Here is a 16,464-nt window from a genome sequence, read left to right as displayed (position 1 = left end):
GTTTCTTTTCTGTGCTCCAAAAGAAATTTTTGTTTTAAGCTTTAGTTACTTATTTTGAAAGCGTTACAGAGAGAGATCCTCCATCTGCTGGCTCACTCCCCATATGGCTACAAAGGCCTGAGCTGAGCCAGGAGCTTCTTCCGGGTTCTCCCGCATGGGCAGAGGGACCCATGTACTTCCAGTGCTCTCCCAGGCCCTAGCAGAGCTGGGTCAGAAGAGGAGCAGCCGGGACTTGAACCAGCGCTCATATGGGATGCTGTCACTGCAGGCGGAAGCTTAGCCCACTGTGCCACAGCATCGGCTCCAGGAAATTCTTAACAGTGCAAAACTAGGTCATGTCACTCACTGCTGTGCAGAAATCTTTGGTGGCTTCCCGCTTTTCAAGGTCAAGCCTAGACTCTTTCCCATGATCTGACCTCTGCTGATTCTGCCAGCCTTGGTTCTCAGTACTCTTTTTTTACTATCCCAACTCTGACCAAGAGGCAACAAGATGTTCCTTATGCTATTTCTGCTCACCTGTGCCCACTCTTTCCTGGGAACTCAGCTTCCTTAATCACCCTCAAGTCTGGGGATTGTACCTTTCCTTTTTCCAGGCTGGTCTTTGGAAGGGTTCTTCAAAAAGTCCATGGAAAAATGTGTGTTCTGGAAAAACTATGAATTTCAAAAACATTTTCTCCAAAATAAATTTACCTTTCAATTCTGTTTTCCATGAACTGTTTGAAGTGCCCCCCCTCCCCCTTTTTCAGTTAGACAGTGAGAAAGGTCTTCACCCCCCAGATGGCCACTACGGCTGGCGTGCTGCACGGATCCGAAGCCAGGAGCCAGGCACTTCCTCCTGGTCTCCCATGCGGGTGCAGGGCCCAAGCACTTGGGCCATCCTCCACTGCCTTCCCGGGCCACAGCAGAGAGCTGGCCTGGAAGAGGAGCAACTGGGACAGAAACCGGCACCCCAACCGGGACTAGAACCTGGGGTAATGGCGCCACAGGTGGAGGATTAGCCTAGTGAGCCGTGGCACTGGCCTGAAGTACCCTTAAACTTCCCTATCAGTGCTTTTCTGGTCATTGTGCAATGTGCTGCTTTTTATATTAGCCTGAATATATGGCGTGTGAAGATAGAGACTGGTTGCCTTGTTCCCCATTGTGTTCCTAGCACGTAGCATAATACATAGCATATTATAAAGAAGTATTTATTGCAGGAAGTAACAGATGAAGTAAACAGGACTGCTTGAGTTACTGAATATGGACAAATTGAAGATTTGAAGAATTTGTATTCCTCCTTAGCGGTACAATTGGGATAATATATATGATAATAGACCTAATTGGATTTAACCATAACAAGGTATTGAGGGGCAGAGCAAGAATCTAGGTTTACCAGATGCAGACTTAACCAAGTTTTGTTGAAGAAACTGCCCAAGATTTAACAAGGCGGGGCTTTGTCTGGTGCCCACTGGATTACAGACCCAGGCAGACTGCAATATAATCTCAATTGCTAGTTGTATCTAGAAACCATTTTAAGCCTTTTAATTTTGTTTTCTCATGTGCATCATTTTCAATTGAAGGAGAAAGGTAAAAATGATAGAGAGTTATGAAAAAGACACATGACTCATATTCAGATTTGCGTACTTTTCACAGCTTACCCAACATGTATGTGCTGGTATTTTCACTGTTACGTGTGATACTTTGTTATGCTCATGTTTGCAATTTCCCATGTTTCTCCATAGGACTACAGTAAATACCTTTGAATGTCATAGTATTTTGCCTCTTTTAGGTCTTTTCCCTTAGATAAAATTCTCAGCAATGAGTTTATAGTGTTAAAGGGTATAACAATGATAGCTTGCTTTGAGACTATATTTAATGTTTCCTGTAAAACTTGACTGAAGTGTGAGGTAGGATTTCTCTGACCTTGAAGCATTGGAGTGAAAGAAGCATGGATCAGGGAGAGTTGTGTGTGTGAAATTTAATTTTCATTATATTGGTTTAGCTTATCTGAGGTGTCTTGCAAGAGAGATTTTTTTTAAAATTGAAGAAATACTTTTGTATCAGATGGCGGTATATTCAATACACTTTAAAGAATAAATGAAAATTTATACCCATTGCAGCTGTTTATTCCGTGTTAACTCCTAAGTGTTCCAAAATTCATCCTTTCAAATAAGAACACGTAAACTGAATTTTTAACTGTTAGAAGAGTTTTCACCTGTGTACTTTGGGTCTGTGCTGTTAGCCTTTGTTGAGAGAGTTCTGAGAAGCTTGTTTTCTGTGATGTTGGAGGATGTGTTTGACTGCAGCATATAACATGTGTGCTAACATGTGTGCTTTCTGAAAACCCCGTTGCCACAAACTGTTGTGCTTTTCCAGAGCAGTGGTCTGCTTCTGTCTAGTAAGAGCTCTGGGCAGTGCGCAGGCCACGTTCCGGTTGCTCGGAGCCAAGGTTGTGATCTTCTAGCCTTCCCTTCTAGGTGTAGTTTCGGATCAGACTTGTCAGTTCTGCCTTCCTTTAAACAGAGGTGGGGAACATATGGCCTGCGGGCTATAGAAGGCCCACAAAATCACTGGGTCTGGCCCTGCCACGGCAACCACAGGCGAGATTTGAAATTCAGCGAATCTACAGCAAGCTGATTTTTTAAAATAAATTTAACTTTTCTTAAAAAAGAGATTTTTATTTATGTATGTATTTATTTATTTGAAAGGCAGAATTACAGAGAGATAAGAGACAGAGGGGATATCCATCCGCTGGTTCACTCCCCAAAGGGCCAAAACGGCCAGAGCTGAGCTGATCCGAAGCCAGGAGCTTCTTCCAGGTCTCCCACATGGGTGAAGGGGCCCAAGGACTTGGGCCATCTTCTGCTTTCCCAGGCCATAACAGAGAGCTTGATTGGAAGTGGAGCAGCTGGGACTTGAACCAGTGTCCATATGAGATGCCGGCACTGCAGTCAGCAGCTTTACCTGCTGTGCCATAGTGCTGGCTTCACCTCATTGCTTTCTATCTTGGTGGTTATACAGATCATTTAAAAGCCGACTGGAGCTAAATTTAAAAAAAAAAAATTTCAGAGTAAAAGTATTTATTATAGTTTATACTATTAGATATTTACTGAAGCATCAACTTTTTTTTCCCCTTAAGAAATAGGAGTAGAGAACACGAGATTTTGAGTTCACATGTGTGCTGCCATAATATCTGAATACATGCCATGAGTGTGTATCCTGTTAATTTTTAAAACTATTTCAGATGAAAGAAAAGCAAAAGTTCTGCCTCATCTTACTTGATGAGTATCTCATATGGGCTATTCTAATTCTATGATTCAGCCTGGAAGTAAAATCTGTCAATGAATTGTTTCTGTTATTTGTGAGAAGTCAAACTATAGTACTTTTTTTTTTTTTTTTCTTTTCTTCCCTTCTCTCTCAGGTCACTTGGATCCAGGATTCTTGACAAGTGATAAACCATCTGCGGGCAATGCACCACTTAATGAAGAAATTAATATTGCCTCTTCAGATAGTGAAGTAGAAATTGTGGGAGTCCAGGAGCATGCAAGGTAGGATACTAACTGGAGTATTCTGGTATTTTAAATAGTGAATTTCCTTTTATCCAGAAAACAAGGCTAAGAAAATTGGTAGCCTCCTCAAGTGGCTGACATGAATGGTGGGAGCTACCTCTTGACTTTCTTTGGCTTCAGAAACATTTTTTGTTCAGACATGATAGAAACCTCAGAACGTGTGGGATAGTCTCATAGCAAGGTCATCTCAACTCTACCTGTGCTTGAACTAGAGTGGATGTATTTTTCTCTTAGGATGAAAGTGTTGGCTGGCGCCGCGGCTCACTAGGCTAGTCCTCCGCCTGCGGCGCTGGCACCTCGGGTTCTAGTCCCTGTCGGGGTGCCGGATTCTGTCCCGGTTGCTCTTCTTCCAGTCCAGCTCTCTGCTGTGGCCTGGGAGTGCAGTGGAGGATGGCCCAGGTCCTTGGGCCCTGCACCCGCATAGGAGACCAGGAGAAGCACCTGGCTCCTGGCTTCGGTTCGGTGCAGCACGCCAGCCGTAACGGCCACTTGGGGGTTGAACCAACAGAAAAAGGAAGACCTGTCTCTCTGCCTCTCTCTCTCTCTCTGTCTCTTTCTCTCTCACTGTCTAACTCTGCCTGTCCCAAAAAAAAAAAAAAAAAAAAAAAGTGCCATTGTTCTTTCTTACCTCACATTCCTACTTTGCTGCCTTTCACTTACCTTGAAGTATATTGGGAGCACACAACCAGGGAATGTGCACCTGTCATCATACCTCTTTGCCTGGTTTCCAAGAATACCTCTTCTTGTCTTTCATTAAAAGCAAACTCATAAGTTATTTTGATCTGTTCTTACGTCATATATTTCTAGTGTTCTTATACTAAGGAAATCCTGTTTCTTAAGATAAAGTCACATCAAATTAGTGTATAGTATTATGAAAATAATTATGAAGTTTAGCATTTTTGGCCGGCGCCGTGGCTCAATAGGCTAATCCTCCACCTTGCGGCGCCGGCACACCGGGTTCTAGTCCCGGTCAGGGCGCCGGATTCTGTCCCGGTTGCCCCTCTTCCAGGCCAGCTCTCTGCTATGGCCAGGGAGTGCAGTGGAGGATGGCCCAGGTGCTTGGGCCCTGCACCCCATGGGAGACCAGGAAAAGCACCTGGATCCTGGCTCCTGCCATCAGATCAGCGCGGTGCGCCGGCTGCAGCGGCGGCCATTGGAGGGTGAACCAACGGCAAAGGAAGACCTTTCTCTCTCTGTCTCTCTCTCTCACTGTCCACTCTGCCTATCAAAAAATAAAAAAAAAATAAAAAAAAAAAAGAAGTTTAGCATTTTTAAGGTAAAGTTCAGCAAACTATGGCTAACAGTCTGCTGGGCTGTTTTTATGTAGAGTGCAAGGTAAGAGACTGTGACCCCACATGCATGTGCTTCCATCTGCTGGTTCACTCCCCATGTGCCTACAAGGGCTGAGATTGGGGCTGACCAGGAGCTGGAAACTCAGTCCAGGTCTCCAACTAGGGTGGCAGGGACACAACAACTTGAACCATCACTTGATGCTCCAGAGTCTGCATTAGCAGGAAACTGGAGTTAGAAGCTGGAGTCTGGTATTGAACTCAGGTACTCTGATAGGAGATGTGGGCATCTTTTATTTATTTATTTATTTTTTTAAAGATTTATTTATTTATTTGAAAGAGTTACAGAAGGAGAGAGAGAGGTCTTCCATCTGCTGTTCACTTCTCAATTGGCTGCAACAGCCGGAGCTGCACTGATCCGAAGCCAGGAGCTTCTTTCGGGTCTTGAGATGTGGGCATCTTAATCACTAGACCAAATGCTCCCCCCACCCCCGAATGTGTGTGTTCTGTTTAACAAACAACTTTTCTCTTGTGGTGTAAGGGTTAAATTGTGACTTTTCTGATAGCTAAGTATGTGACACAGTACCTTGTTCTTTCTTACTCATTGGTTAGCTGGGTAATAAAAGTTACTAGCATTTCTTGTGTTTTCCGATAACTAAGTATGTGACATAGTACCTTGCTTTTACTCATCAGTTAGCTGGGTAAAATAGTCACTAGCATTTCTTGTGTTGCTTCTATAAAAGGCAGACGTAGGAGTGTAGTGTGAGGGTGAATTCAGGTGCACGTAAATATGATCTGACTATCCTTTGAGAGCATTTAAAAAAAAATAGTGGGAACTTTAAGGATGTAGAATTAACTTACAGTTTAGCATACCATCTCTGCCAGAGTGGTCAGTCTGGTGTTTATTGCTGCTAGCCTTGCCCTAGCACTTCATCCTGCTCTATGTGTAAGTCCTGAGTATGCCTGCATAGGTGCTTCCTCTTTCCCACTATTTTGATGGGAAAGAATTTTCATTCTTTGATCTTTCTTTTATCTCCTTTGTTTAATTCTTTTCCATTTTTTCATTTATTCTCGTCAAGCTGACCTCTCCATCAGATGAGGAAGATAGAGCTACGGATTTCTTCCTTCACTTAAGCATGTGTTTGCATTAGTTTATTTCAGAATCATTCCTTACAAAATTGAAGATATTATTTTAAACTCTGTTTCAGGATCTTTCTAGAATATTGTATTTTTTTCAGGCTCCCTGCTATTAAAATACCTCTCATATAGACAGATTGATGCAGGTTAAGTATTTTCACTGGTGCCAGGAGCAGGTTATCCATTCATCAGCTGCTTTTTGGGTTACATTTCAAATTTTGATTCTTTGTACTCACCTGTTCCTGCTCAAATAGGAAAGAGAAGGTAGTAACCAGTGTTGTTTATCTAATCTTCACTATGCTAAGACAGATCAGTTGTCCAGTTAACTTATATTGTGTCTCGTTTGCTTATTGCTTCCTTATGTAGAAGTGTTACAACATGAGCCACTCTTCTTTTTAACCTCTTTGACCAGCTTTTTTTCCATCTTGAAATTTGTAGCTTCCTTGTTTATCAGTGTTTTGATACATGCAGTTAAAATTATCATTATATTTCTATGAAAACTTGGGAAATTTAAATTCAGCTCCTGTCTGCCAACACACAGAATCTTTAGTACACCCTTTGAACTGGTTAGGCCATTTATCCAGATTGCCATTTACCTTATGAACTTTTGTTTTGCTCCGTGGCTAGTGTTGTGGCATGCTGGGCTGGGCCTCTGCCTGCAGCCTTGGCATCCCATATGGGCACTGGTTCATTCCTGACTGCTGCTCTTCCAATCCAGGTCTCTGCTGTGGCCTGGGAGAGCAGTGGAGGATGGCCTGGGTGCTTGGGCCCCTGTGCCCACATGGGAGGCCTGGAGGAGGAGGCTCCTGGCTTCTGGCTTTATACAGCTCAGCTCTGGCCCTTACTCCCATTTGGGGAGTAGGCCAGTGGGTGGAGGACCTATCTGTCTCTCCCTCTCTCTATAACTCTGCCTCTCAAATTAAAACAAAACAAAACAAAAAAAGGTTTGACTTAGGCTGTATTTTAAATAACAGACTATAACATTCCTTTTGAGAACTTTTCCTTAAAGGCTTTGAAGTGTAAAAGCTGTATTTTACTTTGTTCCATTGGTTTGAATCCTGGAGAAATCACTTCTTATAGGTGACTAATCAGTTTTGAAACTTCATGGTTAACACAAGGTTACCTCAACAAGCTTATAGAAAAGTAGAAATCTTGGTTAGATCTTTTCATTGTAAAATGGGATGTGGAGCTTGCAGATCTGTTGGAGTGTTTTTAGCTGTATCTCTTCAATTGAACTTTGGGTCTAGGACTGTGTAGAGTTTCACTGACTGTGCTCTTTCTGAGTTTTCCCCCCAGAGGTGTCTGTAGAAGTAGCCAGATAGTCTTGCAAACATTGGTGTTTAAAAGCTGGGAAGCAGGTAGGGGAAGAGACTTTCTCCTCCTGTTTGAAAACAGTTGTTTTTCTTTGCTTGCTTGTTACTATCTTTTCTTCTTTTAATGTGCTTTCTTAGCTTCTGGGTTTCCTCTGGTCTTAGACTGGGAAGCACGCTCTCTACACTAACGGCTGAACACATGTCTATGGCTGCCTTATATTGCTGTGATGAACTCCTCACACTGCCTAATGCTACCATTTCCAGATGTCAATTTTTGGACCGTCTAGTTTTACCTGGTCTTCATTGCTAGTGAAATGCAGACTTTGCCAGCCTCTGTAGTTCTTCTGTACCCACTTAATTTTGCCAGAAGTTTTGGCTACAGCTGTGACCCTCATGCCATGCTTTTCTCTGTCCCAGATCCCTTTCCCTTCTCTTCTACCCGCCTTACCGGCGACTTCCCCAGGAAGGTGAGTGTGTAAAGCCCAGATAGTTCCGTCACAGAACTGAGGCTTTTAGGAATAATAAGACCCTTACCTCATTTTAGCTTATTAGTCCTGGGCCATGGGTGTTAATGTTGATTCATCTGGCAGCAAAAAAATTGGTGCAGGAAGCTTTTGCATTTAAAACTGATTGCTTCATGGAACCAGTTGCTAGCATTATCCCTGAAAAAATAGGGAGGCAAACAGTCATTTCCCTAAAATCCCAAAGATTTGGTTCATTTTCAGTTTAGGAAAATAAGTAGGAATAGTATCTAAGAGGTGACCTTCTGACTCTGTAAATGAGAACAAAAATGATCAATATTTGATTTGTTTCTTAGAATGGTAAGCTAACTATATCAAACACTGGCCATCAGCACCTGCTCTGATTTTTGTTTTTTTAAAGATTTATTTTACTTATTTGAAAGAGTTACACAGAGAAGGAGAGGCAGAAAGGTAGAGAGAGAGAGAAAGAGAGAGAGAGAGAGGGAGGGAGGGAGGGAGGGAGGGGGTCTCCATCTGCTGGTTCAGTACCTAGTTGGTTGCAGTGGCCGGAGCTGCACCGATCTGAAGCCAGGAGCCAGGAGCTTCTTCCATGTCTCTCATGTGGGGGCAGGGGTCCAAGCACTTGAGCCATCTTCTACCCCTTTTCCTGGCTATAGCAGAGAGCTGAATCAGAAGTGGAGCAGCCGGGACTTGAACTGGCGCCCATATGGGATGCTGGTGCTGCAGGTGGCGGCTTTACCTGCTATACCACAGCACTGGCCCCTGTTTTTGTTTCTTTCTTTTTCTTTTTTTGAAAATGCATTTCTTTCTTTTTTAATTAATTTATTTATTTGAAAGTCAGAGTTACACAGAGGAGTGGCAGAGAGAGTGGGAGAGAGGTCCTCCATCCGATGGTTCACTCCTTAGTTGGCCACAGTGGCCAGAGCTGCGCCGATCCGAAACCAGGAGCCAGGAGCTTCTTCTGGCTCTCCCACGTGGGTGCAGGGGCCCAAGGACTTGGGCCATCTTCCACTGCTTTCTCAGGCCATAGCAGAGAGTGGGATCAGTAGAGAAGCAGCCAGGACTAGAACCAGCGCCATATGGGATGCTGGCACTTCAGGCCAGGGCGTTAACCCGCTGCGCCACAGCGCTGGCCCCTGCTTCAGTGTTTAAAAGGCAGTTTATTCCATTTTGTAGTGACTGTGATTGTTGTGTAGCAATGATTACCCTGAACTTGCTTTGCAGACACCTATTTGTGCTCCTGTGCAAGGTGGAGTAGTGCCTTCTGTGGTGGCTGCTCAGCATATAGTGATTCTCTTCTTTGGGAGCCACTCTTCCAGCTACAACTAATCATAGCCAGGAAAGCTTTTGACCAAAGATGGGATCATTCTCCAGAGGAAGGAAAGTGTGAAGGAAGAGACTGAGAGGGTTGGAACTTGTCCCACCAACCTCAGGTTCTTTGAGGTGTTCCAGTGTCCTAATAAATGCCTTTTTTTTTTTTTTTTTTTAAAGAAGCCTGAGTCGGTTTCTGGAACCATTAACTACAGAAGTTTCTATTCTTAGATAGTTTAAAAAGTACCTCATCTCCTTATTTTTCTTCCTCCTTCTGCTGTTCTTTAGCAGTAAGTTGGGTCTTAAAGCTTCTCACTCTCCTTGTTTTCTTTATACATCAGATACTGTCTGCAGTCTGGTTTGCTTTTATCAAATGCTCCTGGGGCCCAGGCAGTGCTTCTCCCAGTCAGGCTTGGTCTGGTACTCCAGGTGTAGCCAGAGGAAGGCCTAGTTATTTAGTGGAAAGCAGACCCTGCTTTTGCTCCGTTCTATGCATAACTTGCTTAAGGCGCTGCTAGTTGTCTTTTGGCCTTGTTTTCTCTTCCATAAAATGAACAGATTAGATTAGATCCCTTTAAAGCCATTGCCTGATGTTACAAAGTGTGATTACTTAGGGAGCCATACAGGGTAACAGCTGGGGCTGTATGCTTCTTTTATGTCAGAGCTATTTCTAGGAATTCTGCCAAAGACTGCATTGGCTGAATCCTTACCAAGTTTCTAGCCAGTTTGACTTGAGGTAGTCCTTGTACAGAAGAGCTTTGGACCTATTAAAGAACTTTATTTATTATTTTTTTTTTAAGATTTATTTTATTTATTTGAAAGGCAGAGTTAAAGAGAGAAAGAGAAAACTTCCATTCACTGGTTCACTCCCCAGATGGCTGCAATGGCTGAAGCTGGATCAGGCCCAAGCCAGAAGCCCCATCCAGATCTTTGACATGGGTACAGGGGCCCAAGACTCAGGCCACTTTCCACTGCTTTCCCAGGCACATTAGCAGGAAGCTGGATCAGAAGTGAAGCAACCAGGACTCAAATCATTGCCCATATAGGATGCTGGCGAGGTAGGTGGTAGCCTAACGGGTTATGCCTCAATGCCAGCCCCAACTTTTACATTGTTAGTCTGATCCTGTCCTTATCCTCTGCTGTTTTTGCCTGATTTACTACACACATCTGTGAGGTGGCAGAGTGATGTGGAAAGCGTTGGTCCTGAGGTCAGGCCTGCCTTGAAGCTCCTCTTTGACTTTTACCACTTTTAAGCAGTGACTTCAGGCAAATCAGAACCTGTCGAAGCCCCAGTTTACCCATGTATTGGGAATGGGCAATAACTTCGTGTCTGCTTCATAGATCTGTCGGAATTGTTAAGGTAATATATTTGAAAGTGCTGCATAAGCTTGGTAGTCTGTTGGCTGGCACTCATCAAAACCATTTCAATAAATATTGAATGGACTCTTGGCTGCCATTTTCCTGTGACTATCTGGTCACTTAATCTTGAGTTCACTTAATGAATTGGACAGATTTTGATGAGACATTGGGCTTTCTGTTATCTTAATGCTTTTTATTAGCTGATCTTTGCAAATATAGTAGCCTTCAAGTTAGTAATTGCTTAGCCCATTCTGGCGCTGTATCTAGTTGGCCTTCTGGCCCCAAGGGGTCTGTGCTTTTGCACCTTCCTCTCCCCCCGTCCCCCCCTTCCTGGGCCTGGGCTGAGGCCCAGAGCCTGGAAATCAGTCTAGATCTCAGGGGGTGACAGGAACCCAGTCACTTGAGCTGTCACCACCACCTAAGATCTGCATTAGGACAAAGCAGGGAGTCAAGTATCAAACCCAGATCCTTAGACATGGAACTCGTTCATCTTAACCTCTGAGTCAGACATTGGTCCCTTGACACCCTTCTTAGGAAGGCAGTAGTTCCAGGCTACCCTTTGTCAGAGCAAAGCATCTTTCTAGGAGCCTGGGCCCTGCGCCAGTTTTGCAACTGAATTGTCACCCTAATATTCTTTTGAACCTCATGGTGCAAGTAGTATTAAGTCAAACTGGGTTTTCAAGTGACCATGGTGTGTCGCTTATTGGGTACAGCTTGTCAGAACAGCTGCTTGGGAGCCACTGTGAAAGTTCACATGACCTGCCTCAGACCCCTGGTTACTTCTCACATGCCTGCCTGGGGACTGGGCAGTCATTTAGATGTGAGGACACTTATAGCAATGGCAGCTTGAGCTGCCTGCTTCTTTCTTTCTTTTCTTTTTTTTTTTTTTTTTTTTTTTTTTTTTTGAGTTAATCCTTATCTTAGTGCTTCATCCTGGGGACTCAGTTGTGTCATTTGCTTGGCATGTGGAATTCAAGGTGTTTCAGGCACACTCTTCTCCTGGTGATCTCTAGGAGTGGTTTGCCCTTCTGATGGGGTCTTTTTAGAGGATCTAAACGGGGTGCTTCAGCCTTGTTACTTCTACTGAACCAGAGAATAAGCAGTTCTGGTAAAGGACCCAGGCACTTCGGTTGTGACTTCAAGATGATTGAAACTGGTTGGTTCCGTATGACCTAGTATTTGCAGACATCTGCTCTGTACAGTGTAATTACTCTCATTCTCTTTGAAGTTATTATTAGCAAGCAAAAGTTATTTCACCCATTCTCCTGTTTGTCTTGTTTGGCATCTTAATTTTGTCCTGCACTTAAATGTTGCCCTGTCACAAAGGTGCCAGAGGTTTAAACACATGCAGCAAAATACCGTCTTGCCGGTGGCCAGTGATTGAGCTGGACACAACCTGGGAGTTTCTGAGACAAGACATTTGGCCTTAAACTGAAGGATGGAGACATGGGAGGGATGGGGAGTGGGGGAGAGACGGGTGTGGTGCAAGGGGGGGAAGAAAGGTTATTGATTGTAGGTTTCCTGAACTTGCGTAAAAGGCTTATTTTAGTAAAAGCATCGATCAGCAGAACTGCAGTCATATTGTCCTCTGTGTCTCCTGTGGTGGGATTACGCATGCTTTTGCTCTTCCTCTCCCATGTAGGTGTGTCCATCCTCGAGGAGGTGTGATTCAGAGTGTTTCTTCGTGGAAGCACGGCTCGGGCACGCAGTACGTGAGCAGCCGGCAAACACAGCCATGGACTGCCGTGACTCCTCAGCAGACTTGGGCTTCCCCAGCAGAAGTGGTCGACCTTACCTTGGATGAGGATAGTAGACGTAAATACCTACTGTAATACGTTGTCACTGTGTTTCCTCTGCACTGTTCCCTGCCACTTCCTCCTCCTCCTCTCTGTGACACGGAAGTTCATTGTCATAGCTTCAGCTTCAGAAGCTGTTTGTGGCATTTGTAGAATTGAAACTCATGGAAAATCTCCTCTCCCCCATTTTCTAATTAAAAGAAGTCACTTAGGAAAATAACTTATCACAGAGAAAAGGATTTCTTTTCTTCTTTCCCTCAATAGGCCTATGAGAATAATGAATTTTATTAGATGACTTCATTTTACTTGGTGACTTTTAATCTTAGGAAACTCTGCCTTCCTTCTAGAATAATATTTAATTGCCAGATAACGTGGATTTCAGTTTTTGAATCTTGTATTTATTTTTCTGTATAATAAAATTAATATCTAGACTTGACCACTATCTGCCCTGCCCCCACTGGCACCCTCACCTTAGGGCATTCACACACATATCAGTCAGGTCCTTATTGGCATCTAGTAGGGCATGTGCACTTAAAAACCTGTCCTTCAAAATAGAAGACAGAAGTATTACAAGTGTTTTTTTGTTTTTGTTGGTTTTTTTTTTTTTTTTTTTTTTTTTGGCTCAAGCCTTCGACCTTCTTTCCTGACTTTGTTCCCGATGGACTTCGCACAACACAAAGAATTGACTTGCCCCTTTGTGTTTCTAAGTATTACCAAGGAACCCTAGCTGGTCTCCTTGTTGCAATAATTTATGACTCTGTGGAAAATGTCTCCTTTGGATCAGGGACATTTCAGGTAGATCCCCACCCAGAGGATGTCTGGGCATCGAAGGAGGAGAATACTGAGGAATCAGTGGGAGCATCTGTCTCCCTCAACTGTTTTTCATGGTTTGGTGAAATAATGGAAGAACACTGAAACCTATTAGAAGCCCTTAGGGAGAACGTAAAAGTTGTGTGGCTTCTAAGGCGACAGCTGTTGCACATCCGAGAGGAGAGTGCCACCTTTCATAGCTGCTCTCCATAAAAGGTGTAATGACTTTAACACCTGAGCTGAACTAGACCTGATGCTATATTGGGATGTTTTCCCCGCTCTGCCTTCTAAGAAAGCATACCATGATTTAAAAAAAAAAAAAAAAAAAAAACAGATATATGCTGTGAGAACACGAATAGCACTGTAAGTCTACAGTATCTGAAAGGAATAGCAGAGGGTAGAAGCAGCTTCAGGGAATTCAGGAAATGCTAGCATTGGAGTTTTGTGGCATTAGTTTCTAACTTTTCCCTCTAGTATCTTGTAGTTATTAGTGAATTCTTTGGAAAGCAATACCTAGAGTTAGAACACTATGTATTGTGCCCAGGCAGAGGGGAGTATACTGGCACAGAAGACCTCACCTTTTATTTTTCATGGTTTTTGTTTGCTTTCATTGTTTTTTGTTTCCGTCTCCAGTGTTGCTATAGTCCTTTACCTCTCTTCCTAAATGCCTCGGTGGCTCTTCCATATCAGAAGAACATGAGAACCATTTCAGTTTCCATTCGGCCAACACACATTTACCAAGTGGCTACTCCGCACTGGGCACTGTGCAGGGGTGGTGGGTGCTGTGGAGGCGCTGGGATGAGGGAGACACAGCCCACGTGCACGGGCATCCGATGTTGCCTGGCTCCACCTGCCTGGCCTTTTCTTGTGTTTTATGTGAAGGCAAGTTTGTTCCTTTACCCTTCATCTTGCTCCTTCAGTTCTTCTGTGTACCTCCTCCTCCTCCTCCTTGGGAACGTATTTGAGCGTGTTTTCCTTGATCTTCTCGATGGCATCTCATTTGATCTGGCCTCTGTTCTTCAGCTTTTCATTTTCCTTCTAGTCTACCTTTGATAGAGCAGGCTTTTAAGATCATGAACCCCTGCTTTTAGCACCTCACATGGCCACAATTCTAGACAAAAACCAAAGACCCAGAAGCCAGTGCGAAGTAGGACCTTCTGAAGACTCACTACTGGTGAATCCTCGAACCTTCACATTTTACTTTAGGACTAATTTATTGAGTGTTACTGTTACACATTATTTTTGACTTGAATTAAAATATTGGACAAGCAGAAATGTATAATTTCTGGTCTGTGTTTTCCAGGAAAATGATTGGGAAGAGAATAGAGTGGATTATATGACTTGAAGTATTTGCATCTTGTTTTGTTTTTTTTTTTTTTCCCCTGCCTGTGTTAGAGCAGAGCCCCATTTTTGAAGACTGTGTTTGCATTACTTATTCCTGTGTCAACAGTGTGTTCGTCTGATTCCACATAGCAGGTGATCCTGTGGCATAGTCTCCATAATCCCCGAGTGGCGCCTTCTACAGAGAGGCCTTTGGGGCGTGTTGTGTGCACACTGAGTTGGGAACAGAGGGTGGACTGGCAGTCAAGCTCTGTTTTTTGGCCTTTTGCTTTACCATCAGCTTGCACTTTTCCTAACTTGTTCCTTAAGGCGTTCCCTGACTTCTCTGTGTGATGCACTGGAACAGAGATGTAGACATTGAGATGCAAACAGGGCAGGGGGAGGGATGGTAGGTGGTTGGCACTTTCCCACATAATAGCTGATGGTAGAGAGACCCTGTTTCACCTCTTTTTTCATTTTTCCATCAAGAGGAGTGGGGATGTGGTTTCAGGCAAGGTTTTGATAAAACTCTGTGATATACAACTTCTGTGACATTTGAAATTTCTTTTAAAGGGATGTCTTTTAACCAGAGCTTGCATTTGATAGCGTAAGTAGTTCTTTAAGCTTCACAGGACACTGTATGTTCAAAGTAGTAGCTCTTCTAAAATGGGACACATGGGATTGGTGTATGCCGCTGGTTAAATTCCCCTCCCTTCCAATTTGAAGAAGCAGAGCAGAAGCTTGCTACTGCACCATCATGACTGCCATGTAACTTACAATCTCTGCTGTCCAGTGACGGTCGTTTTAGGAGCCAGACCGAATGGGCTCCGTACTTCTTTAAAATATGAACTCTGCTTTTGCTGTTACTGATTGTGAACATGAACTGTCTGATTTGCTAATTTAGTCCTTTGTTCATCTTTACTTTTAGCAGACTAGAACCATTGGTAACTTAAAGATGAATGTGTTGCCTGCTTTTTATACACGTGTCACAGAGCTTTGAAAAAGCTAGGGACACAATTTCGTCTTCTTTGTTTCAAACTTTTTTTTTTTTTTTAAAGGAAAAGAGCCCCTGATCCCTGTTCTCCAATGTGTATGATGTGACTTCCATGTATATATAAAAATGATTGCACCCTAACCAAACTTCCTCAGATTGTGCACTGTTTGTTTAAAATAATCACGTATTTTAGTCCAATGCTGTTGTACTTTTATTTTTCATTTTATTTAAAACACTACTTACTTCTTATTCTTTTAACAAATTTTAAAGGGTAGTGATCTTAAAAAAAAAATCACTGGATAACTAGGAAATATTTTTGTTGTTGTTTTGTTTTTAAAAGAGTACAGAGGTCTTTGAAGCCCTTTGCTCTTCTTACCGTGAAAACGAACTGTTAGCCATTGTATGGCTAGGAACCAATGCACTTGGCGCGTAACAGATCTGCTGTTGCTGGAGTGTGAGTGTGGACTTGATGCAGTGACGACAAATCATTGCTTAGAATTAATGTTTTCAAATGTGCAACTCTAGTTTTTAAAATGAAATTTGGTTCTTTACATTCATTATTTAGTTTTTGTTTCCATTTAGTATTTAATGGTCTTTGGAGAAAAAAATAATAAAACAGAGTGTTATATATATATTTTTTGGTGCAAGATAAGATTTTCTGTTTTTTGAAATAAGTCTGTAGCATAAAGGTTAAACTATTTTAAGACAAAATAAAATAGAGTGTATTTAAACAATGCTATTTTCTGAGGACTTTTTTTTTCCTTTCTGCTTCAGTGAATTAGGTGGTGCCTGGAGCAGCTCCCTAGTTACCTTTTGGATGTGAAAGTAGATTATGTTTTGTTACAGGGTGCCTGATTTTTCCAAGCAGTAGCTGTGTCCTACTTGCAAGGTGTGTTGGATCTAGATAAAGATGGTTTTTCAGGATGGACATTGTGGCCCAGCAGCTACCACTGCAACACTGACATACCATAATGGAGTGCCAGTTCGATTCCTGGCTGCTCCACTACCAGTCCAACTTCCTGCTTCTGTGCCTGGGAAAGGAGGGGATGATGGCCCAATTGTTTGCAGCATCCCTGCCACCCACTTGGGAGACCCAGATGGAATT

At 43.1% G+C, this 16,464-nt stretch overlaps 1 protein-coding gene across 12 annotated transcripts in view; it reads left to right on the top strand.

Moving 5' to 3' along the window:
- ARK2N (arkadia (RNF111) N-terminal like PKA signaling regulator 2N) overlaps nucleotides 1-16,093 on the top strand; it is a 107,401-nt gene extending 91,308 nt beyond the window's left edge. For all 12 annotated transcript variants that reach the window (XM_070050264.1, XM_070050262.1, XM_070050258.1 and 9 more), the window contains 2 exons: nucleotides 3,401-3,527; nucleotides 12,082-16,093. In XM_070050264.1, the coding sequence (XP_069906365.1) occupies nucleotides 3,401-3,527; nucleotides 12,082-12,271 (317 nt within the window). In that variant the 3' untranslated portion in view covers nucleotides 12,272-16,093. The remainder of the gene's footprint in view (nucleotides 1-3,400; nucleotides 3,528-12,081) is intronic.
- The last annotated feature ends 371 nt before the right edge of the window (nucleotides 16,094-16,464 follow it).

This window comes from Oryctolagus cuniculus, chromosome 10 (genome assembly GCF_964237555.1).
Source record: "Oryctolagus cuniculus chromosome 10, mOryCun1.1, whole genome shotgun sequence".
Classification (NCBI taxonomy): Eukaryota; Metazoa; Chordata; class Mammalia; order Lagomorpha; family Leporidae; genus Oryctolagus; species Oryctolagus cuniculus.
Note: the sequence above shows the minus strand (reverse complement) of the source record. Positions and strands in the feature narration are given on the sequence as shown.